The 24,854-nt window shown below is 33.3% G+C and overlaps 3 protein-coding genes and 1 long non-coding RNA gene across 11 annotated transcripts; 3 read left to right on the top strand and 1 right to left on the bottom strand.

Annotated features, from left to right (window-relative positions):
• Positions 1–221: 221 nt before the first annotated feature.
• On the top strand, positions 222–4,959 carry LOC100331260 (opioid growth factor receptor-like). 5 transcript variants are annotated; one of them, XM_087271757.1, is made up of 9 exons: positions 222–256; positions 470–551; positions 705–770; positions 1,048–1,095; positions 1,388–1,439; positions 1,546–1,624; positions 1,714–1,780; positions 1,888–2,036; positions 3,329–4,958. In XM_087271757.1, the coding sequence occupies exons 2-9, from the start codon at positions 471–473 to the stop codon at positions 4,416–4,418; spliced, it is 1,632 nt and encodes a 543-aa protein (XP_087127883.1). In that variant the 5' UTR covers positions 222–256; position 470; the 3' UTR covers positions 4,419–4,958.
• Positions 4,960–5,369: 410 nt separating this feature from the next.
• LOC799881 (uncharacterized) lies at positions 5,370–8,817 on the top strand. Its single transcript, XM_087273607.1, has 8 exons — positions 5,370–5,642; positions 5,858–5,917; positions 6,321–6,353; positions 6,526–6,580; positions 6,694–6,772; positions 6,883–6,949; positions 7,025–7,173; positions 7,284–8,817. The coding sequence occupies exons 1-8, from the start codon at positions 5,481–5,483 to the stop codon at positions 8,200–8,202; spliced, it is 1,524 nt and encodes a 507-aa protein (XP_087129733.1). The 5' UTR covers positions 5,370–5,480; the 3' UTR covers positions 8,203–8,817.
• Positions 8,818–8,887: 70 nt separating this feature from the next.
• Positions 8,888–16,460, top strand: ogfr1 (opioid growth factor receptor 1). 4 transcript variants are annotated; one of them, XM_087271678.1, is made up of 9 exons: positions 8,888–9,322; positions 9,903–9,971; positions 10,176–10,208; positions 10,386–10,440; positions 10,560–10,638; positions 14,199–14,265; positions 14,368–14,516; positions 14,621–14,904; positions 15,941–16,460. In XM_087271678.1, exons 1-9 carry the CDS (start codon positions 9,251–9,253, stop codon positions 16,144–16,146), a joined length of 1,014 nt encoding a protein of 337 aa, XP_087127804.1. In that variant the 5' UTR covers positions 8,888–9,250; the 3' UTR covers positions 16,147–16,460.
• Positions 16,461–19,502: 3,042 nt separating this feature from the next.
• Positions 19,503–24,581, bottom strand: LOC137496648 (uncharacterized). The gene is made up of 6 exons (XR_015502557.1): positions 23,468–24,581; positions 22,105–23,413; positions 21,880–22,001; positions 21,384–21,498; positions 20,710–20,821; positions 19,503–19,747 (listed from the first exon to the last, which is right to left on the bottom strand). It is a non-coding gene; the product is annotated as an uncharacterized LOC137496648 (long non-coding RNA).
• Positions 24,582–24,854: the final 273 nt, after the last annotated feature.

Raw genomic sequence — 24,854 nt, 5'->3', positions numbered from 1 at the left:
TTTATTTTTAATTGTTTGTTTCCATAAAGGTATCATAGATAAAGTTTCAGATTAAAACGTAGCCAGGGACAATGTTTTGCTACTTGCTATTATTGCTAAAAACCAAAAGGACAGGAGTGATTTCAATTTAAATCTAGCTGTTAATTAAAGTCATTCAGATCTTTTGTCATGTGGCGTGAAACCTTTGCAGAACATTTGAGCAACACCTGGCAACCCTTAAAAAAAGCCCTGCATTTCCTTGTTGTTGAACTACACCGTATGTTTCAACTTTCATTTTCACTTGGTGGGAAGGCTAAGCGCGCTTTGTTTAACTAACTCTGGATTTTTGCTCGATGTACTTAAAGCTGGTAACATTTCTAAGGTGTCTGAAGTCTTGGTTCTTTGGCCTGTTAAGGTTTACACATAATTTGTTTGCTCGTACTTGGTTTCGTCGTATTAATAGTAGTTTGCGGTCTACTAAACAGATTAGTATGGAGTCAGATGATGATTGCGACTGCGAGTTGGACTCCACATGGGAGGATGAAGACGAAAACAAAACACCCAGAAAGAAGGTTTTTTAGAACTACTTTTTCCAACAACAGTGTTAACATTTCTTGGTTATACTGTTTATTTATTTTGTTTAAGTTGTTTAATGCTTCTATTCTTCCAATATCTCTATTGAAAACAACAAGGTCTCACTTGGAATTTTTACTTTGTGTATTTAGCTCAAGAGGAGTCGCAGGAACAGGTATGCAGCCAAGGACATGCAAGACTTCCGGCATCGTTGCCTGGTGAGTTTCATTAACTTGTATAAGATAAGATATACCTATGTGAGAGAGAGTAAGAGCCACTTTTAAACTCTTCACTAGGCAAGAAGAGCTAGAGTTAAAGAGTACAGCCATAAATATGCCTGTTTAAAAAGAAAGCTTCTGAACACATGACATGATGAAGTATCTCACTGACATGTCTTTCTCCACTTTCTTTTCTGTCAAATAAACATGCCAGCTCACATTGGTCCACTGACGTGTTTGGGAAAAATTACAGATTTGTTTGTTTGGTTTTCTCTAGGAACTAGATGATGACGATGAGGATTATACCATGGAAAAAGCAGATGAAGTAATTCAGAATGTCAGAATTTGCTATTTACAATGTTTATATACCATATTTTTAAAGTATAGTTTACCTGCATCTCTGGTGTAATGCTAGATTTGATTTGGATAAAATGCTTAAGAAATTGTTGCATTTTGTTTAATATATATATATGTTTGTGTATATATGTATATGTATATATGTATATGTATGTATGTATGTATATGTATATATATATATATATATATATATATATATATATATATATATATATATATATATATATATATATATATATATTGTTGTTGTCATCCCCTAGAACTTCCATAATCTGAAGTTTTACAGAGGTGAAATAAGATCTTCACCTGACGGTATGACATTGCATTCTTCATACACTGTATTTGAGTAACACTTTTGTCCAATACAAGAGTCATTATAGGAAGCCAGGTTTTTAACATAATACCGTTATTTGTGCAGATATTCACATTGATGTTTTTCACAAAGAATGGTGGGGTCAATATGATTTGCTTGAAGATGTTCACTCCTACATTCAATGGTTAGTTTCATTTAATCCATTTAAATGTATTTAAATTTTAATTGTACATATTTTTTATGTATGTAATCAAACATATCAAAACTTTACAGGCTATTTCCAATACAAGAGCAAGGTATGAACTGGAGAGCACATGTTCTCACAAAAAAGGAAATCATGGTCAGTTTCAAACATTTTATTCGGTGGTATCTAAGCATAATTTATCAATATTTAGAGGAAATATTAGTTTAAGTTAAAAAAATTTTAAATCACCTCTTGTTTTCCAGCAATTCCGCAGAGATGAGGATGTAAAACATAAGCTGATCAAATCATATAAAGTCATGTTGGATTTCTATGGAATACGTTTGGCTGATGAAAAAACAGGAAAGGTGGAACGTGCCGAGAAATGGAAGCAACGCTTTAACAACTTGAACAGGTTTATTTTGTCATATTTATCCTGTAAAATGCATTTGCTGTTTAGACCTGGTATTAATATGCATTTTCACCGATCACTACAGGTTTAGACAGTGACTGAAAGTTTTAAGCATGTCCACTTTCCACCACTTCCATATGCATGATGCATATGAAGTCAAATCTATTCAAACTGCTTTAAGCAACCACCTTAACTTTGCCTACTGACCTTGTTGTTTAAGTACTGGCCTGACGTAATTAAACTTTTACATTGGTAATCATAAGTTTGTATTGGAGGTGAAAAATGTAAAGTAGATGTCGTTATTTTACCAGCCACAATTTTAACACAAGCCCACAATGTTCAGCATGCAGTTTTGTGGCTGTTAAGCAGGGAAAAAAGCTAAAATTTTCAGTTGTCTTCATTCATGTCCATTCTTTCATTTTCTTTTCGGCTTAGTCCCTTTATTAATCTGGGGTCGCCTCAACAGAATGAACCGCCTCATGTTCATGCATTAGAAAATCATTAAGTATCGATATAATAATAATAATAATAATAATAAATGCCTAAATTCAACCGTTAACAAATATTTCATTTAATTTTGCAATGTAACATATTTATTCTATTTAAACAACAACTCTCATGTAGCAGTGTTGCACTTCTTTCATAAGATACAGTTTGTTTAATTTACATTTATAATTTTGTATAATCATATTTATGTACTGATAATAGTTATATTCTATGCAAAGCAACATACAGGGACGGAATTTTAACCACCACCAGCGTCATTGCGTGTGATAATTATTATTATTTTTGGATAAATATTTTATTCATAAAGACACAGTAGAATTATTTCAATGTTCTGAAACAGGTGCCTTTTTAAAAGAAGACAACAATGTTATACATATTAAAAATGTAAAACGAAATGAATTTAGCATTAGAAAGTCAACATAAATGGAGAAATATATATCTTTTTTACTCAGTGCATTTAACATTCTTGTAGAATAAAAAAAAGTTCCAGGTTATGTTGCTGTATTAGAAGGATCAGACAGTACTGTACATGCGCTATGGTTGGAAGAAAAAAAAATAAAATTACACAATTGGATTGTGACCCCCAGAATCGAAATTAGATTGGATCATTAAGTCCTTAAAGATTTCCTCCCCTAACATACACCTGGCCACAATACATACTACCTCATCAGAAAAGTGGACAAAAGTGATGCATTTAAAAGCCTGGTGTGAAAAGCAGTTTGACTCCTAGACTCAATCTGGGCCTCAGAATTTTCAGTAATAAAAGTTCTGTTCTTTGATTTTTGCAGATATACTCACAACAACCTGCGCATCACACGCATCCTGAAGTGTTTGGGGACTTTAGGATTGGAGCACTATCAGGCACCACTTGTCAAGTTTTTCCTCTTTGAGACTCTGGTGCAAGGAGAACTTAATCGTGTCAAACAAAGTGTACTAGATTACTTTATGTTTGCAGTTTTGGACAAATCAAAGAGGAGGGAACTGATTAGATATGCTTATCAGCATTTCAGACCCAGAGAAGACTTTGTCTGGGGCCCAAAGAAGATTCTGCAAATGGAAACTTCTAAAAAAGGTGAACAGCAAAGAGACTGCCATCATGAAATGAACAAAATACATGCCAGTCTTCCACCTGAAGAGATGGGAATTGACAATAAAAATGATGACCAGAAAGATGAAGCAGTTAGTCAAAACAAACTGAAGGGAGAAAATGTTCAAAGTCATCAAAGGGAAACTAATGGTAACAGTCAAAGTAGCTCAAATGGTGAAATGGCAGAAAATCACAATCAAGGTCCAAGTGTTGATTCAGGTTGTGATGAAAGTTATCACGTTGAAAGTGAGGAAACTAATGAAAAGAACTGGCCAGATAGTCCAGAGAAGATGAATGAAGAGAGTGAGTCAAATGATAAGAACAGTCTGTACAGCTTAGGCAATGAATGTGTAAAAGAGCAAAACCAAAAGAGTTGTGGTGATGGTAATAATGAAGTCCACATGACACCACAAAATAAACCTAATGGTAATTCTGATGAAAGTAATCTAGCTGAAATTAGGAAAACTAATGAAAATGACATGCTAGACAACCCTGAAGTTGAAATGAAAGAAGATGGCATGTCTCATGGTGATAATGGTAACAATGCTGAAAAAGAGAGGCCAGGGAGTCCATACAAGTTGACCGAACAAACTAATAGTCAGGATAAGAGGTCAAATGTTAAAACAAATGATGAAGATGAAAGTAATCTAAATAATACAGCGTATACTAAAGAAATGTCAGCTGAACATGAGCAGGGATCAAAAAATGAAAACAGTCAGTGCAACTCAGAAAATGAAACTGTACAAGACCAAAATCAAGAGATGAGTGCTGATGGTGTTGGTGATGAGTAGTGAAAGTTTGTCCATGAAGGGTGTACTTGTCTGACATGGAAAAAAAGGAAACTGACAACAGAAAGAATCAAGGCCTTTGATGTTTTTTTTTTTTTGGTTGTTCCCCAAAATTAAATTACATGAAATATATTGAAACGCCTGTATGCCTGGGCTCAAATTCAACTCTTTGAGATGCATTGCTTTGTTTTGTTTATTTAACAGATTGACTAACGGAGATTAAAAATAGCATGCAAAAGCTAAATTTGCACTGTAACAAATGTAATGTTATTATTTTTTTTGTTTTATTTTTTGTGAAGTGTTCTAATAAGTTTGTCTTGAACTTGATTGTTTAATAAGAAATGAAGTTCTGATTAACCAAGTGATGTTTGATGCAAATAAAAATTGTATTGATAAAGCAAGATCACACTTTGAAAACTGGCTCCAATAATTGTTAGATTTGTATGCTTTCTTTTGTAATGGATGAACCTGTTGAAGTTTGTAAAACGATGCAGTTTTGTTTTGGGTTTTTGCTGGTGACCAAATAAATGTCATATCACTGAATGCTGTGTTTTGTATATCACTGTGCTTGTAAGCATTGAACATATTTCTATGTTTTCTGTCACATCACTGATATCTACAAAATATAAAGGTTTTTTAAAATAAATTACTTTAGATTATATTGAATGTGCTATTACATCATAGCACACTAAAAACAATGCACAATATGCATATTCAACGGTAGGCCGGTATAAATAGCAGTTATGGGTAATTTGTTAAATGAGGCATAATTTTAAGCAATATTTCCTAAAACTTTAATTTGATGTTTTATGTTATTAGAATCAAATACAGACCACCCAACCGTTTGCTACTCTGTTTTATAAAGATAAATCGAATATTCTTTGTAAGATTGTTTTTAACGTATTACCAGCAAAAATATGACTATTGAAATACCTGGCAACCCTTGACCCAGCTGATGTTTTTGTTGACTTCTGTATCAGAAATACTTTCGCTTCACCATGATTTTCATCTTAAATTTTCACTAGCCAGCGAGAAGGTCGAGGACTTCAACAAGTCTGAGTTCTTATGTCTGCTATATGGCAGTTTATTAGAGGTTTACTGAGTTACCAAGCTAGTCCTACAAACGATACTACTTTTGAAATGGAGTTAAGTCAAGACTCGGATGGTGAGTGCGAACTGGACTCCACATGGGAAGATGAACACGAAAATAAAACACCCAGCAAGAAGGTAGGTTTGGAATTCAGTGCCATGTTATTATGTTTTCATTATTCTTACAAATATTTTCCTGTAGGTCCAATATGAATAAAGTATATCACTTCCAAAAACCAGTAGCTCCTGTTTATGCTAATTCTTCCTGATTTCTATTTGTATGAGTTATAGTAATATTATTATTATAATTATTATATGCTCATTTGGGATTATTTTTGTTTACACTTCTAAAGAAGAGTCGCAGGAACATGCGTGCTGCCAAGGACATGCAAGACTTTCGGCATAGTTGCCAGGTGAGTTTTATTACCTGTACATTAGGTTTAGGCATAAGGTAAAATGTCTCACTTCTTAATTTATGTATCTTCTAATAAAGAAAATAAGAATATCATAGCATCAAAACTAGCCTACTTCATATATTAAATAAGGAATTAGGAAAGTGGCACATCTTTCCAAAATACTGATGAACCTAACTCACCTAATATTCCTGTATGGCACTGTGTATGTTAGGGGGGAATAATATATATGTATATATATATATAAATATATATATATATATATATATATATATATATATATATATATATATATATATATATATATATATGTTAATATCTAAATTATACAAACATAAATGCCAAAAGAATATTCTTTGTCAAGATGTATTACATAATAATTTTGGCTTTATTTTAACTCTAGAACTTGGATCATGGTGATGATGAACCAGCATCAGTAAGCATTTTATGACCTGTCATCTACAATTTACCAATTCTTGCTAGTTGTCAGAGTTTTGTGTTTAGTGTATCATTTACAGAAAACAGTTTTTCCACCCAACTGAGTAGTCTTGATTTGGATGAGATGCATAAGAAATGATGTTGGATGTTTTTTTATTCTTGTCTGCAAGGGCCGCTTCTATAACCTGGAGTTTTACAGAGGTCAAATTAGATCTTCTCCTAATGGTATGGTATTGTAATTTTTATATTTAGTCAAACCATATAGTTTATTTTTATTAATGCAAAGCAGGTTTCAATTAAAGAAACTGTTATTTAACATATAAGCCTTGTTTGTGCAGATATTCACATTGATGATTTTCACAAGCAGTGGTTTGGTCAATATAATCAGCTGGAAAATGTTCACACCTACATTCAGTGGTTAGATCCTGTTACAGTTCATTTTTAAGTTTGATGTTTAACTATTATTTATACTGTACATGTTTTAGATCTTGTTAACAGCCATTATTGACAATATTAATATTTTACAGGTTATTTCCATTACAAGTGCCAGGGGTGAACAGTAGGGCACATGTGCTCACAAAAAAAGAAATCAAGGTCAGTTTACAATGCGCAGAGTATTTGTGTCTCATTTTAAAAGTTTCATGTTTAAACTATTTTTTTTTCTTTCAGAATTTCCGTAGAGATAAACAAGCACAGAGTAAGTTGGTTAAATCATATGAAATAATGTTGGATTTCTATGGTATTCGTTTGGTCAATAAAGATACAGGAGAGGTGGAGCGTGCCAAGAACTGGAAGCAACGCTTTGACCACATAAACAGGTTTATATACTGTCATTCACTGTCAGTTTACAGACTGCAATTCAATTTTATATAGTTTTAGTGCTTCTAGGTATTTTCAGTGATAAAATTCATGTTTTCTTTTTGTGCAGACATACACTCAATAACCTGCGCATCACACGCATCCTGAAGTGTTTGGGGACTTTAGGATTGGAGCACTTTCAGGCTCCGCTGGTCAAGTTCTTCCTCCATGAGACTCTAGTGATGGGAGAACTTCCAAGTGTGAAACAAGCTGTACTAGATTACTTTTTGTTTGCGGTATTAGACAAGTCAAAGAGGAGAGAGTTGGTTAGATATGCTTATGAGCATTTCAGACCTAAAGAAGAGTTTGTCTGGGGCCCAAAGAAGATTCTGCAAATGGAAACTTCAAAAGAAGATGAGCAGGAAAGGGTGAGGACCCATAAGATCATGCCTGGAGTGAAAAAAATACAGGCCTGTCCTCCTCCTATAAGTATGAAAAGTAAGAAACCTCATAAAAATGATCATCAGAAAGATGATAAAGCAGTTAGTCTTGACAAATTTATGGCAACAGAGAAAAAATTAAGAGAGACAAAACAAAGGGAAGAAGGTGAGACTTGTGAAATGAACAAAACGCATACTGGCCCTCGACCTGAAGGCATTGGAATTGACAACCCTTGTAAAAATGATCACCAGCAAGGTAATAAAAAAGTTCTTTCTAACAAATTGAAGGAAAACAATATTACAAGTGTTCAGAGGGCGAATGAAAAAAGTCAGTGCAGGTCAAAAAACAAAAAGGCAGAAAAGCAAAGTCAAGGTACGAGTGTTGAAGTTGAAATTAATATAGGAACCATCAATTTTGATGATGATCTAAATAAGAAAACTGATACAAGTGATACCTCAATAAGTGCTAATGAGCTGACTAAAGAAAACATTAAAAGTGATCAGGGAGCACAATGCAGCTCAAAAGAGGAGACTGTAAAAAATCAGGAGATGAGTGTTGGGGATGAGGAAAATAATGATGATGGTATTGAAATGTCTCATGGGGATTAAAGTCAGTGAAATGATCTCCGTAAAGGGTGCTTAGAAATGACTCTGTTAGTCAAATGAGTTTGCTCTCCAAAACTATGTTACAAAACTTTCTAGGAACTGTAATTATGAATTTAAAGTGTAACAAGTTGCTAATTTTATTTTTTATACTTTTTCCTTCATTTTGGTGAGTGCAATATACATTTAAAAAAAGGATTGTAGGTTAATGCACAGTATGTGGTGTCTTCACTGAGGAAACAGTTTGTACTTATGACTGATTGTTTAAAAAAAAATAGCTTTTGTAAATGCTAGATTTGTGAGTTCTGTGTTTTTATCATTCTAATATTTTTTTTTTAAATACAATTAGAAGCTAGTGTACAATGGAATGTATACTTTGTAAAAATGCTGTGCAATAGTTATTCTGCGTGTATCTTGAAACTATGTTGTTTTAGTTTTAATAACGTATATACTACTGAACCACATACTGTATGTCTACACATTATCATTGTCGAATGCTGCCACACAACATACTGCACATTATACACACCTTACTTTATAATGATTGCTTGTCACTTCGTAAGATTGTTTCCGTTTTTGTATGATGAAAATGCAATAAATAAGCAATCTATAAAACATAAACATTGAATGTTGGTAAACTCACTTTTTCTTATAATGATCCAAAACTGTTTGCTTAATCATCAATCATTCATTCTTTTTCTTGTCGGCTTAGTCCCTTTATTAATCCGGGGTCGCCATTCCTTAATCTTGTTTTACTTTACTTTTTATTGATTACTAAAATTAAAATACATCAAACACGATTATGCTATTTTTGGGGTAAGCTAAGATTGTTCAATTGGATCAGTAGATAGCAGAAATGTGTGCATTTTTACAAGATCTGGCAACCCCAGTAGTTAGCACGACTTGTCAGTCTTGTAACTGAAGAAATTCTTTCGGTTCACCTTTCCCTTGACAGTGGGAAGTTTGAGTACTTTACAGTTTTAGTCCTTATGTCTAAATGTTTTAGTATTTAGCCTACTTAAGTTTGCAACGTAGCTACTACCATATACATGACATGGAGTCAGATGAGTGCGAATTCGACTCCACATGGGAGGATGAACACCAAAATAAAACACCGAGGAAGAAGGTATGTATGTAGCCTATATGTTTTATAATTGGACAGTTGTGTCGTCTTGTATTTGTTTTAAATTTCTGAACCCTCAAACACATTCAATCTTGTATTATTTTTTTCTTTAAGAAACAATTTCCTGTATGTGTTACGTTGTGTTGTGTACAATAATTGTGAAATATGTACACAGTAGTAACATCCTTCATTTTAGTCATTTGGCGTTTTATTTTAATGTATTTTCTCTCTTTTGCTTACATGAAGTAGCTTCCTAGGTCTGCACTGTAAAAATTCCAACCTACCTTACCAAATAATAACATATCACGTGATCTAAAACTCTTCTTTTTCCTTTTTTTGTGTACATCTTAAACTTTTTGGTCTGTACTGTGGATTACATTTAAAGTAGGCCTAAGCGGTTTATAAAGTGCAATGTTTTATATATTATGTGCACTGTAAATGTTCCGTGATCTTGTCAACAACAAATTATTACTATTATTTTAATATTAATATTAAACATATAGGCCTAATGTTTTACCATTTTTTATTTCTATGGATTTTTGTTAACAGCTGACATATTTGGCATTTCTGTATGTGCTTACAGATGTACAGACGAAGTCGCAGGAACATGTATGCTGCTAAGGACATGCAAGACTTTCGGCATAGTTGCCAGGTAAATTTGTTTATCATTAAATATTAATTAAGATTGGGGTAAGAGATTTATCTTACCCAACTCTCTTCATTCATTAGCAGTGTGTAAAGAAAAAAAAAACATTGGTCAGTATCTAAATTACAGGACAGTAAATGTCAGAATCTGCTGTAATAATGTCAAAACTTAGTCTTACATGAAAACATTTTGCCTGTTTTTTAACTCTAGTTCCTTGATTATGACGATGAAGAGCCTGTTCGTGTAAGTGTTATCATTACCCATTTCTTCACTATTTGTCTATCTAAACTTTGTCTTCACTAGTATATATTAAATAGAGTATCATTTATTTAAAAACTATTTTTATAACTCACTAGTTTTGATCTTAAGAAAATGTCTGGGAATGGTGTGGTTTAGTGTTTTGATGTTATTTTCTTCAAGGACTTCTTCTATAACCTGGAGTTTTACCAAGGTCGAATAAGATCTTCACCTGACAGTATGACATTGTGTTCTTCCTAATACTGTTGCATAATCACACAATACATTTTTATAGATTCAATGCTTGTTTAACTCTAAGAAAGGATGTTCTTTAAGATATTACATTTGATTCTGCAGATATTCACATTGATGAATTTCACAAGCATTGGTGGGGTCAATATGGTTGGCTGGAGGAAGTTCACTCCTACATTCAATGGTTAGATACTGTTACATTTCATCAATGAGCCTATGTTAAAATATTGAATTTATATGTATTTAATGTATGCAAGTATTTTATACTGTGGCTGAGAGAGCTTAAACATGCTGTAAGTTAAGAAAAAACATGCAAATAAAAAATTACTTACAAACTAAAAAAAAAAACATCTTCAACAGTTGGACAAAATGTAAATGCATAATTCTCACAATGCATGCAAAATAGAGAAATGTGTTGCATGTAATGCAAACAAAAACAGAAATGTGTGGGGTAGACCCCTAAAAGTGAAAACATGGCAGCTTTCTGTTTTACAACCAGTGATTTTGCTGGAGATCTTAGAAGTGAGCCTTTTTCTTATTTCAACATCCTTGTTGTATGTTTCCTTTTTGTTTGTATATTTCATCCCTAATAATCTAATACAATTAACCATTATTTAATGCTAAGTTAGCAAGAGTTAGTCTCAGAAAAATATACTAAAAATATAATTAAAAATATACTAACAAGGAACTGAATGACCAGAAAGAATGTTAAAATATACAAAAGCTCAACTCTCTGATCTATGACAACACTATCAGCTCTAAACAGGAAACAGTCTGGTTCATCACTTTTTGGGATTTCCCAGTCTGTGGCAATAGCAGCACATTTCTGTGTTTTCGTGTGTTGTGAGAATTTGCATGTGTTGTTGGATTGTGAAAGACGTTTTCTCAATTTGTTAATGTTTCTCTATTTGCATGTGATTTTGCTTGAATTCTCTCGGCTACCATAGTTTTATAGTGCGTTAAAGTCATGTTGCATAGATTGTGTTTACGAGTTCAACACATAAAAATGGGTGATTAATTGAGACACATGATGGAATCACATGATTCCAGAGATTTTATATATATATATATATATATATATATATATATATATATATATATTATTAGTGCTGTCAAAATTAACACGTTAACGCATGCGATTATTTTGAAATAATTAACGCGTTAAAAAAATTAACGCAGTTGCAGTTTTTTTTTCCTGTTGCAGCCACGGGCAGACCGGGCACTTTCCCGTTGGGTCGATGTACTTTTTGGGCAGGGCTGATCATCTTCTTATGATCTGATCGGCCCATAAAACACTTAGCAGGCTGTCATGTTTTTCTGCCACAGTGATTGATGAGCTGTCACGCTCCTGTGAGCTGGCACGCTTTGAAAGTAAGATGTTTCTTTTCCGGACAGATCGGCCATGTGACACAATCTGCAGCCCATTGGTTCTTTTCTTTATTGACATTGGGCTGACCCAATCACAAACTTCCATGTTGGGCTCTGTGTAACGCAGGTGTGTATTTGTCAGAATCGTCAAGAGTCACACCTGTTTCTTATGCGCCGGTCTGCGGAAGAGCATGCTTTTGCGTCAGCACTCTGCAGCTTGCAGCGGAGCACAGATATATTCCTGTCTATTCTATCTAATTACCTATCTGTCCATATAAATATACTTTTTTTTCTTTTAATCTGCACTACGGCCCGCGGCAACTTTCTCCTATGCTGTTTTCTTAACCTGCAAGTCTTTATTTTACAAATGATAAAGAATGTTTGCTTCTCAGGCTCTATGAGGAGTGTCAATCATGTATTTTAAAATGCACTCGATCAGAAGACAATCGCAAAAGTTATCATGACATTGTGTTTTTTATTGTCAGCATGATGTAGGCTTATAGTGAAAATAATATTTATACAATATGGTTATAATGGTATTTATACATGACCAAACTAGTGTGCAACTTTTGTGGTTCGGGCAGAAACAAATATTTGTTGCATTTTTCAATTGTTTAAGTTAATTTGATTGACAATGTAAAATCTTTTAGCTACATTTGATGTTTCATTGTTGAGTTAAACTTTTTTAAGGGTCTCTGATACATTTCTTTTATTATTTATCTTTATTTTATTAATTAAAATTAACTGTGTGCGTCAGCAGGCAGTTTTTGTCATGTTCATTATTTATTAGGCTCCCTCAAAACACACAGGCACCCACATTTCCAGTGTGGATTATAATTTTATTATAATAATAAAAAAAATAGGTTTTTAATTTGTCAACTCTGGTTATTTCCTATATATGGCTTTTGTGCGTTTATAGAATGGGAGTTGGTAAACATATTAAAGGGCGTGGGGTGATGGGGGAGCATTTTGATTGATGTAGTGGGCCGCTCTGGCCCAAAATGCCAGGGCCGATTATTTTGTCCTAGTCCAGCCCTGCAATTAGTACAATTGTTTGTATTCAATACTTTATTATTATTATTATAATTTTTCAGGCGAGGCAGTGGCGCAGTAGGTAGTGCTGTCGCCTCACAGCAAGAAGGTCGCTGGGTCGCTGGTTGGAACCTCGGCTCAGTTGGCGTTTCTGTGTGGAGTTTGCATGTTCTCCCTGCCTACGCGTGGGTTTCCTCCGGGTGCTCCAGTTTCCCCCACAGTTCAAAGACATGTGGTACAGGTGAATTGTATAGGCTAAATTGTCCGTAGTGTATGAGTGTGTGAGTGTGAATGTGTGTGTGGCTTTTTCCCAGAGATGGGTTGCGGCTGGAAGGGCATCCGCTGCATAAAAACTTACTGGATAAGTTGGCGGTAGAATCCGCTGTGGCGACCCCGGATTAATAAAGGGACTAAGCTGACAAGAAAATGAATGAATGAATGAATAATTTTTCAAATTTCCATATCTGTAATGCCTCTATTTTGGCATTTTTTTGCAGTCCACTTAGAATACAACATGGAAATCGATGTTTTCTTTATTGGCATTGCTTGTTTTGAAATTCAAATGGCATTAACATGCCTGTGCTTTTATTTCTGTAATAAATATGGCTGTCAAGCCAGGATCTTGATGGTTTATTGTGGGTATGTTGTTTACATGAAGAAATCTGTTACAAGTTAAACAAAAATTCTAATAATGAATTATATTTTGAATTTAAATAGTATTTGTTTTGCATTTACATTAATTTTACATTTGAATAGCTAAAATTACAAGTTTTAGTGTTTTAAATGTGATTAATCGCGATAAATAGCGTTTTTTTTTTTAAAGTGCGATTAATTAGTTAATCTTTTTTAATCGTTTGACAGCACTAATATCTCTCTCTCTCTCTCTCTATATATATATATATATATATATATATATATATATATATATATATATATATATATACATATATATATATACATATATATATTTATATATATATATATATATAGTCGAAGTCAGAATTATTAGCCCCCCTGAAATTTTTAACGCCCCTGTCTATTTTTTTCCCCTAATTTCTGTTTAACGGAGGGAAGATTGTGTCAGCACATTTCTAAACATATATATATATATATATATATATATATATATATATATATATATATATATATATATAAATAGATAGTTATATACCATTATATATTTTATTACACATAGGTCAATGGATTCATTTTGTAATTTATCAAAAGGTACAAAGCCAAATGTAAGGGACTTGACTGCACATGATGTCGTTACTAAAACTTGTCAACTCATAAGCATTAGAACATATGAATGAACATTAATGGCCATATATCGAAATTTTATAGGTTGTTTCCTATACAGGAGCAAGGGTTGAACAGGTGGTCACATGTGCTCACAAAAAAGGAAATAAAGGTTAGTTTAAAACATCATTTACATGGTGTATATATAAATTTTTTTATGTATTTTAAAGGAAACATTTATAAGTTTATATTTTTCCCATCTGTTATTTTACAGCTTTTCCGTAGAGATAAACAAGCACTGCGTAACTTGGTGAAATCATATGAAGTCATGTTGGATTTCTATGGTATATGTTTGATCAATATACACACAGGAGAGGTGAGACGTGCTCCAAACTGGAGGCAACGATTTAAAAACTTGAACAGGTACTATCATCTTCATGTTGTTTCATAAAATTTCATATCATTTTTTTAATGCCTTTAAGCATTTCCAGTGGTCAAAGTACAGTATCTTTCTTTGATATTTGCAGGTATACACACAATAACCTGCGCATTACACGGATCCTGAAGTGTTTGGGAACTCTAGGATTGGAGCACTATCAGGCCCCGCTCGTCAAGTTCTTCCTCCGTGAGACTCTTGTGAATGCAGAACTATCAAATGTGAAACAAAGTGTACTAGATTACTTTATGTTTGCGGTCTTGAACAAATCAAAGAGGAGAGAGCTGGTTGGATATGCTTATAAGCATTTCAGACCTCAAGAAGAATTTGTCTGGGGCCCAAAGAAGATTCTGCAAAAGGAAACTTCTAAAGAAGGTGAGCAGGAAAGGGTAAGGACCCATAAGGCCATGCCTGGAATGAACAAAACGCATGCCCATCCTTATTCTGAAAGGATGGTAAGTGAGAAACTTTATAAAAATGATCACCAGAAGGATGATCAAGCAGTTAGTCAAAAGAAATTGATGGCAACAGAGAAAAAACAAATTCGTGGAAACGCAAACTGTTTATGTTTTTAATGTTGACATGTCAGGAAAGTGCTTGATGGTGAAGGTGAAATTTATCTAGATGAAAGTTTACAAAAACTACTTTAAATGTGCCAGTTCAAACAAGCTGACCAAAATAAATATTAAAAGTTTTCAGGATGCTGATGCTAATGAAGAGTCATATGTTAGCCAAAAGAAAAACCAAAGCAGAAGTTTTTTTCTTACTAAAATTATTGTACACAAGATCTAGATACTACTTTTACACTACAGAATACAATTGTACAAACTTGAACCCTATTTCTGGTCTGAATGTGAAAGCTTGGTCACAGAATAGCTGCGATTTTCGTTTGTGAAAATAATTTGCTTTCCTGTGAGTTTTCTTCATATATATTTCTCAAGTGCTGACTTAGTACATAAAAACATTTTCAACAATAGTTTTAATAACTAATTTCTTTTGTCTTCGCCAGTAATATTTTAATGGCTATTTTGAACACTACTAAGAAACTTGTATTCAGTTTAAATTGCAAATAACTTCTTTCAACAATTCGAACAAGAATTTCAACACTAACCTCAGCATGTTTTTTTTTTTTTCCCCATGCAGCCAATTGAATAGAAATAAGATTTTCTCCAGAAGAAAAATGTAATAGGAAATACAGGGGAAATTCCCTTGTTCGGTTGAACGTAACTTGGGAAATATTTGAAAAAGAATTCATTTCACAGGAGGGCTGAAATGTCTTAATTGTATAGGAGATTGTAGTGAACAAAAAGAAAAGTTAATGTCTGACAAAAGCCTATTAATTCTAATCATTGTTGCTAAACTGACTTAAGTGTTTGCCCTAAAATAACAGGTTGTAAAACGTTGTATGCAGATGAGAAGTCCACAAACCGAAGCCCAGCCAAAGCCCCACCACAAAGAGAATTTAACAGCAAAGATGTTGCATCTTTTATCCCCTATTCAAACTGCAACAGATCTAGGACCAGTCCAGCAACTGTCATTATATACATTGTGATAATTTCCACTATTTTACTTTCTTTATTGTTCTCTTTAATTGTTATCGTTACAGGTGTGGTTTAATTTATTAATGTCTTATCACTGACAAAACAACTTTGACTAAAGCTAGATGGCTTCAAAGCAAGAAATAAAGTACTGAATATTGTGATGATTAAGCTATGTTAAACTTGAAAACTGGTTCCAGTAAATATCCGATGTGTGAGTTCTGTTTTATTATTTACTGCTGAATTCATTTGCTGTGAAAACTGGATTTTACACCATGTTAGAAACACTACTTTATTAAATATGTTTATAAACGCAGTACTGTAATATGTTATTAAAAATACACTTTTGTTTGTCTGTAAGGTTTGCTGAAACAAATAAATGTCTTCATATAACCAGAATGAAATACTCAATGTAAAACGTACACTGGAAGAAAGAAATCAATGGTTGCATAATAACTGATATTAAGTCAGTTTTGCATAAAGATTAACATTAAGCATTAAACATTAAGAGTAAATAGTGGACTTATGCAAGCAAAAACAAAGTGTTGCATATTACTTTTTTATATTTGCTGTATTGGACAAATCAAAAAAGAGGGAGCTGGTTAGATTTGCTTTAAACTAGAACAGTTTGTTTTTTGGTACTAAGACGATTCTCTCAGATGCATTGAATGCAATTGCAGTTGCTTTGGATTAAAGCGTTCACTTGCATACTTTTTAAAGCAACACAAGCAATACTGGTGTTCCTCAAGGAACAGTTTTCGCTCCATATTTATTTACATTCTATACGCCAGACTTTCAAAACAGCTTCAAAAATTGCCATTTACTGAAGTTTTCTGATGACTCTGCAATTGTGGGTTACATAAGGAATCATGATGAGAGTTAATAGGTTGTTTTTAAAAAGTTTGCTGACTGGTGTGAAACAAATTGTCTTAAATTAAACACTAATAAGACCAAGAAAATTATTGTTGATTAGACATCCATCACAAGCAGTGCCAATAATTATACATGAGTCAGAAATTGAGATTGTTTCATCATATAGGTGCCAGGGTGTATATTTGAACAACAAGCTCGCTTGGTCTGAAAATACAGTTCAGGTGTATAAGAAGGGTCAGAGTCGCATTCATTTATTAAGACGACTTAGGTCCTTTAGTGTGTCAGACACTGATAAAAACTTTTTTATGATTTTGTATGCTGTAACCTGCTGGGGAGGGGGACTGTTGGAGGAGGAGAAAAACAAATTAAATAAGCTTATAAAAAAGGCAGGTTCTGTTGTGGGGTGTGCACTACCATCTCATAGAAGAGATTGCACATGATCGAATGCTGGACAGATTTATCAGTATAATGAACCATGATAGTAATCCCATTTTTGATACAGTCCAAGCGTGTGCAAGCTCTTTTAGTGCAAGATTAATTCAACCCCGGTGTTACAGAAAAAGATACAGGAAGTATTTTTTTACCAACAGTGAGTGATCAAATTGTACAACCAAAGTCACACTAGAGGAATTGTGCTGAACTGAATTAAATATTTTATATGGACAAGTGTTTACTCGTTGTTTTTGGAACTAAGGTGTCCAATATGAAATGTAAATTTAATATTGTTTTATATGTATATAACTTATTTATCTATTTTTAGTATGGAGAGCTCTGCTGTAACATGAATCAATAAATTCAAAAAGAGAGCAAAATGAAAATATAAGTATTGATGAAGCATATTGTGGTTCTGTTGATGATAACAGCGTATCTCATAGTGATTATAAAATATATTTTATTTCTCATGAAAGTAATGTGACTATTATTTGAGTCTTAAGAATTTTTTAATGAGTCTTCTCTTAATTATTGGCATATATTAAATGCACTTGATGTTGACATTGTTTTTTTATTAGAAAGTTAATATACATTTCTTTACTGAGAAAACTTGAAAAAAAAATTGAAACCTTGAAAATATATATAATGAAACTTGCAATGATAATGCACTTTGAAGTTTAGTAGCAGTAAATGTTAAAATCACAAAAAAGAATAGTTCAATAGTTCTACATCTGACAAAAGTTGTCTTTTTTAAACACGATACATTTGTAGTGTCAACATTTTAAACAATTGTGTGAAATTATTTAGCTATTTTTGCATATTTGTTAAAAGATTAAAAAAAAAAAAAAAGAGAATGTGCCAATTCAATTGATTTTGTGTCCAGTAAAAGGCCATTCTTTACACATAAACAACATCTTTAATGTTGGATGTCCTTGGAAGATAAGGTGTGTGAAAATATTTAAGGTCTTGAGCTCTTATAGTTCTTTCGAATTTCAGAATTGCTTTCAAAAAAAGAAATTAAGCAATTCACTGTTGTACCTCTTGTATTTTGATGATCTGTGGCTTCAATTTATCTGTGCTCTTTAGTATCTGTGAGGTTGTTATCTATGATTTGTTAAAAGTAGATTGGCAAGAATTTGTCTAATAACTGTTTCTTTTACCTCATTTATTTAGAAGTGGTGTGCTTAAAAAAATAGCAAAACTGCACAAAAACTGACACCTGCTGTGTAAATAAAGCATAGTGATATAGAAAAGTAATAAACATCTAGTTGCTATGATTTAAATCAATTAAATAAGTTGAAAGTTACTTAAAAACATTATTTAATTATTATCATTATTAATATTATATAGTATTTTGTTAAATTTTCCAAGTTAAAATTCAGTGAGCTATTAATATGCCTCTGTTAGACTCAAAATAAGAAATTATACTTTCTTAGTTCATATTGTTTTGATTGAGCTAGGTTTGTTTAGATTGGGTATTTGCAAGTATTGTTAACCCTTTTATTTATAACTGGCTTGAAAATATCATCAAACTCAATGCTAATCTAAAGATAATCCAAAAGTTGAATTGGTTTGTATTTTACTCAACTTTGGGTTGAAAAACCCCCGCACTGTCTGGAGTAATTGTTAACTTCTTTAATTGAAAGTTTTACATAGTTTTACATGTACTGTCTAATAACACTAATAATCAACTTAAAAAGGCTTTTAGTTGTTTAACAACACTGTAAACGATTTCTTGTTAAATTAACAGTAAGTTACTGGCAACAATTATCCAGTAGCTGCTGTATTTCATAAAACAGTAACATTACTGTATTACTAATTACTTTAGTATTACATTTACTGTCAAATGTAATACATCATTTTACTGTTTTCTTTTTTTACTGTAACACCAATTACAGTAGTGATACACATACTGCAAAACTGAAAACAGTATTTTACTGTACATTTTTACCATGCAGAACTACGGTATTTTAACGTTACTTTCATTATTACTGTATAGTATTTTACAGTTATTAAATGTTATTTTATTGTATTTAATAGTGCTACTTTATAATGAGCAAAAATGTTCAAAAATTGCACAAATGTTATTTTAACTGTTCAAGAAATACAAGAAAAATAAAGAAACTGAACTTTTAACTTAACAATAAAAGTTTATTGTGTAAACTATACTGAAACAGTAGCAATTATTCAATATAACAAAGCAACAGAACACTAATGAACAATTGATCATTGAAACCAGTCAACAATTAATGTATCAAAAAGTATTACAATTTTAAAAACAGGTGAAAATACTGCTACAAGACAGGAAATGATGAAGGCCAAATTGTGTTGTGGAAAAGGGACAGTGAAAAAGGGCAGGAGCACTTCTGATGATCCTGCAAAAATGACAAGCAAAATCAATCACTGGAGTAAAAACTAATCATGCCTCAAATTATTTCATTCATTTAGAAACCAAACACCGCACTGCTGTTTTATATATATAAAAAACACTGTTTTTTATCGTTTTTGTTGGCAAAAAACAGATTGTTGTCTATTTACAATTACACTAACGTTAATGGGGAAAAGATCAGTCAAGTCAACACTAGTCAAGTGTCTACACAGGTATGTAAAAAATAAAGTCTCATCTTAACTTAATGTCTGACTCTGTATAGCTTGAATATCTGATTCCATGACCACACTAGCGCTTCCACGAATTTAAGAGGGGTGAACACAGTTCATTCTGACCTTAAGAGGCTACATATTAAAAATAAATAAATAAATAAATAAATAAATAAAATAATCTAATTTAACGTGACTAGTGTTAATCCAGTACTTTTAAGCTTTTAACATGTGAAAATCTACTTCTAACTTACAGACAAGATTGCGTTAGAGAACATGAAAGCCGTAGGTGATTTTTTTTAAATAATGCTAATGATAAGTTACTGACATTTGGTTCGCATAAAACAAAGTAATCACTAAGCATTAATTTTTGGCAAAGTCTGCCGAGAGTCGCAGCAACACAACAAAATGTGTTTAAGTTGAGCAGAGAACTGAAGAGTAGTCAAGCAGTCTACTTCATGAAATGTTTGTGATAATATTTTGCGGTCAATTCGTATAACTGTATTTCAATATGCAGTGATGGCATGTCAGTGAGACAAATAAATATTATTACACCTCACCAGTGACATTTCCTCAAATTAAATCATCATGACGTTACTGTGCACAGCATCAGTAAAATGTTAAGAATAATTTAAATACCAATTTTATTTTAAAACAGCCACTGCTGATTACAAACTAACATTAAAAATAGGCTTACAGAAATCCTTAATGCATGATAATATGAAGATTTATTACTCACTGATGTCGAAGCACTTCCAGGTTGTCAGAGATGTTGACAGGACAGAATATGTGCCATCAAATGAGCTCTTGTGCAGCCTTTGTTGGACATCAAGGTAGTATGTTCACCCACACTGTAAAAAAAAATCTGTTATTTTACATGTTTTTTTCCCAGCAGCTAGAGTCATTTGGTTAAGTCAAGTGGTTTAAAATAATTTTATTTATTAAATACTTGCTTACCCATATATAGATGTAAAAGTAACCAAAATAAATTATTATTATTATTCTTAAAACGTGTAAGATACTAAGCATGTTTTGTCTACAGAGAGAATTAAATGTTTACTTTAAGCATTGATTCTAATGAATCTATTTCTGAACTACATCCAACCTCGCCTCGGAAACAGCATTTTTGAGCATTTAGATCAGGGGTGCTCAACCCTGTTCCTGGAGATCTACCTTTCCACAGAGTTGGAGCTAAACTCTGCAGAAAGCTTGATCTCCAAGAACAGGGTTGAGCACCCCTGTTTAAGACAATGAAAAATAAGACATCTAGATGATATTTTATATTCAATCATTTGTGAAATTTAAATGACTTATATTCAGTATATACATAACATAAAATTAGAATAACAATGAAAAAATAATACTCTATGCCAAATAAAATACTTAAGATCTAAATAAAGCAGGTGTTTTTACCAAAAGGCTCCTTTCCTCCAGTTAGTTTAGTTGCAGATCCCTCCACATCTGTGCTTTATTTGGTTCTTGACTTAAGAGTAGCTGGTGTCACATTCCAGGTCCATCACAATCTGAGCTAGAAAGACAATATGGCAAAAGGCAAGACACATATAAATAAGTCTCAGAATAAAATATTTAAAAGGATAGTTTACTTTTCTGCCACCATTACTCCATGTGTTTTAAATCCATTAAAATTTCTGTTGAACACTAAACCAGATATTTTGAAGAATGTTAGAAACCAGTAACTATTGACTTCCATTTTTGAACCAAATTTCTTTAAAAAAAAAAATATGGGTTTGTGTTCAATGGAACAAAAAAAATCTAACTATTTTGAAACAAGTGGAGGATGCCAAAGATGCTATTATTTTCATTTTTGGGTGAACTGTCCCTTCAATTGAAGTGTCACACATTACTCATAAAAACTGATGTATCGCTTGAGGAAAACTAAATCAAGTACCTCCTGTGAGGAAGCAGAATCATTATGCCATTGTATTCAGCCAACTGACCCAGCCGAGGCTCGAACCAGCGACCTTCTTGCTGTGAGGCGACAGCACTACCTACTGTGCCACTGCGTCGCTACTGGAAGAAGAAAAAAAGGTTGTACATGAAACTCCTCACAACAAATCTGTGAACAGCTTGACATTTCAAAATCTAATCAAAATGAGGAAGACATCGACATTACCTTAAATAATCAAGTGAGGAGAGATTGGTAGCATCAGTTTTTCAGCATGAATTGCTGTAGCTGCAAAAAAGATAAATATAATAAGAGTAAAATAAGACTTTTAACATTTAATAATCTAAATCTATGGTACAACCATACCAATCTGTATGGGGTTCAAATAAATTTGTATACAAATCATTCCCTACACCTGAACACCAAAAATAAAATGTACAATTAATGGCACACTAACGTTATACAGAAACTCATTAACCAGTGAGAAGTAGACAATTAGGTAACGCTTTCTTTTACAACCCGCAAAGTACCGCGTAAGTACAGTGAAATTACAGTGTACTTTTCTGTACGTTCTGTGTAAGTATAATGAACGTATGTGTAGGTATAAGGGAACAAACCGTAATGTTTGGGAAATAAGGGGTATAACAACCAGATGTTCATCACGAAAATTACCGTGTAAGTATAGTGAAATAACGGTGTACTTTTCTGTACGTATAGTTTAAGTATAAATAACGTTTACTTAGGTATAAGTGAACAAACTGTAATGCTTGGGTAATAAGGGGGTAACAACCAGATATTCAGCATGAAAAGTACCGCGTAAGTACAGTGAAATAACAGTGTACTTTTTTTTAAATTGCTAAAGAACAAACCATAATGTATGCGCAATAGGGGAGTAACAATAACATATTCATCACGCAAAGAACCGCGTAAGTATATTACGTTTACGATGTACTTTTCTTCAAGTATTGTATACATATGAAGAATTATGCAAGGATGGCGACAACCTATTGCTATCTGCAAATGTACTGTACATGCACCTGCGTGAGTACATTAGTACTCTTATTCAGTGCTTGGGTTTTATACGGGGTGTTTAATGAATAAAAGGTTTACAGCCTGTGAAATTATGAACCCTTATTGTATACTGTATGTATTTTAAATCTGCAATTCAATATAAAATATATTTCCATACACTACTTACCTTATGTTTACTCGTCGATCTCACCAAAGCCATCAATGTCTCCATAACTCACTATCAACAAATAACTTTGCATGACATAGGCCTACCGTCAGGATTCAATGTAGATTAAAACAGGCTCGCAACTTTACTGCTGTTTGCACAGGGGGGCTAACTGTTGCATTTCAGTAAATGTATAGCTGATGCTTTATAGAAAAATGTAGTAATTTGGTCTTCAATCAATAAAAACTTTTGCTGTAGTTTACTCTGTTCTTAGTGTTCACGTATACACTAGTGTGTTAAAAGTTCAGCTTCTTCCCTCTATGTTCCCTGTAGTTAAAGGGTGAATACAGTATTTGTTCCCTGTACTTACAGGGTAAATACCACATTTGAGGGTTGTAAATTAAAGTGAAGCACTGTTCCTCCCTTGTTCCCTGTACTTACAGGGTAAATACCACATTTGAGGGTTGTAAATTAAAGTGAAGCACTGTTCCTCCCTTGTTCCCTGTACTTACAGGGTAAATACCACATTTGAGGGTAGTAAATTAAAGTGAAGCACTGTTCCTCCCTTGTTCCCTGTACTTACAGGGTAAATACCACATTTGAGGGTTGTAAATTAAAGTGAAGCACTGTTCCTCCCTTGTTACCTGTAGTTAAAGGGTAAATACAACATTTGTTCCCTCCTTGTTCCCTTTAGTTTACAATGTAATATCTTGAAGGCAGTAAAATAAATATACAAACACACAATACATTTCTTCTTTACTTTGTAACCTTTATTTTAATAAATATCATTTTCTCTTCGGCTTTGTCCTTTTGTTAATCTGGGGTCGCCACAGTGGAATGAACCACCAACTTATCCAGCATATGTTTTACGCAGTGGATACCCTTCAAGCTGCAACCCATCTCTGGGAAACATCCATACACACCCATTCACACGCATACACTAAGGACAATTTAGTCTACCCAATTCACCTGTACCGTATGTCTTTGGACTGTGAGGGAAACCGGAGCACCCGGAGGAAACCCACGCGAACGCAGGAAGAACTCCACGCAGAAACGCCAACTGACCCAGCCGGAACTCAAACCAACAACCTTCTTGCTGTGAGGAAACAACACTACCTACTGTGCCACTGTGTTGCCACCCAGCTGCAACCCATCACTGGGAAACATCCATACACACTCATTTACACACATACACTACGGACAATTTTAGCTTACCCAATGTCACCACATATTATTGGACTTGTGGGAGCACCCGGATGAAACCCACGCTAACATGGGGAGAACATGCAAACTCCACACAGAAATGCCAACTGACTCAGCCGAGGCTCGAACCAGCGACCTTCTTGCTGTGAGGCGATTGTGCTACCCACTGCGCCTGCCTATACTCAAACAGCATAATAACTCATTATTTCCTTCCCCCTTTTTTTCTGGCATCTCTTGCTTGGCTTCCTCTTCTGCTCTTCTCAGCTTCCACTGAGGACTCTGATGGTGTGTGGCTGATGAAATCCCATGGGTCTTGCTGCTCTGCATTTATATAAAATATATGAACAGACATAAAGGCTTTTAGTAAGCTATAGACATGTTTATTTTGCTGTTTAATGTGTGTGTGGTGGTTGTCCAACAATTTCACATACTAAATATTTACAGATACCATATAGACACTATACATTACTATCAAACAAAAGTACTATCATCAAATCATATGGGAGATTGTGATCATTTATAGTGATAATAATTAAAGCGCAGAGGGTAAAAAGGCTTAAAGAGTAGGCTACTGTGCTAAAGTCCTAGGCTAATGTTA

This window comes from Danio rerio, chromosome 11, assembly GCF_052040795.2.
Source record: "Danio rerio strain M-AB ecotype USA chromosome 11, GRCz13ab, whole genome shotgun sequence".
NCBI lineage: Eukaryota > Metazoa > Chordata > Actinopteri > Cypriniformes > Danionidae > Danio > Danio rerio.
Note: the sequence above shows the minus strand (reverse complement) of the source record. Positions and strands in the feature narration are given on the sequence as shown.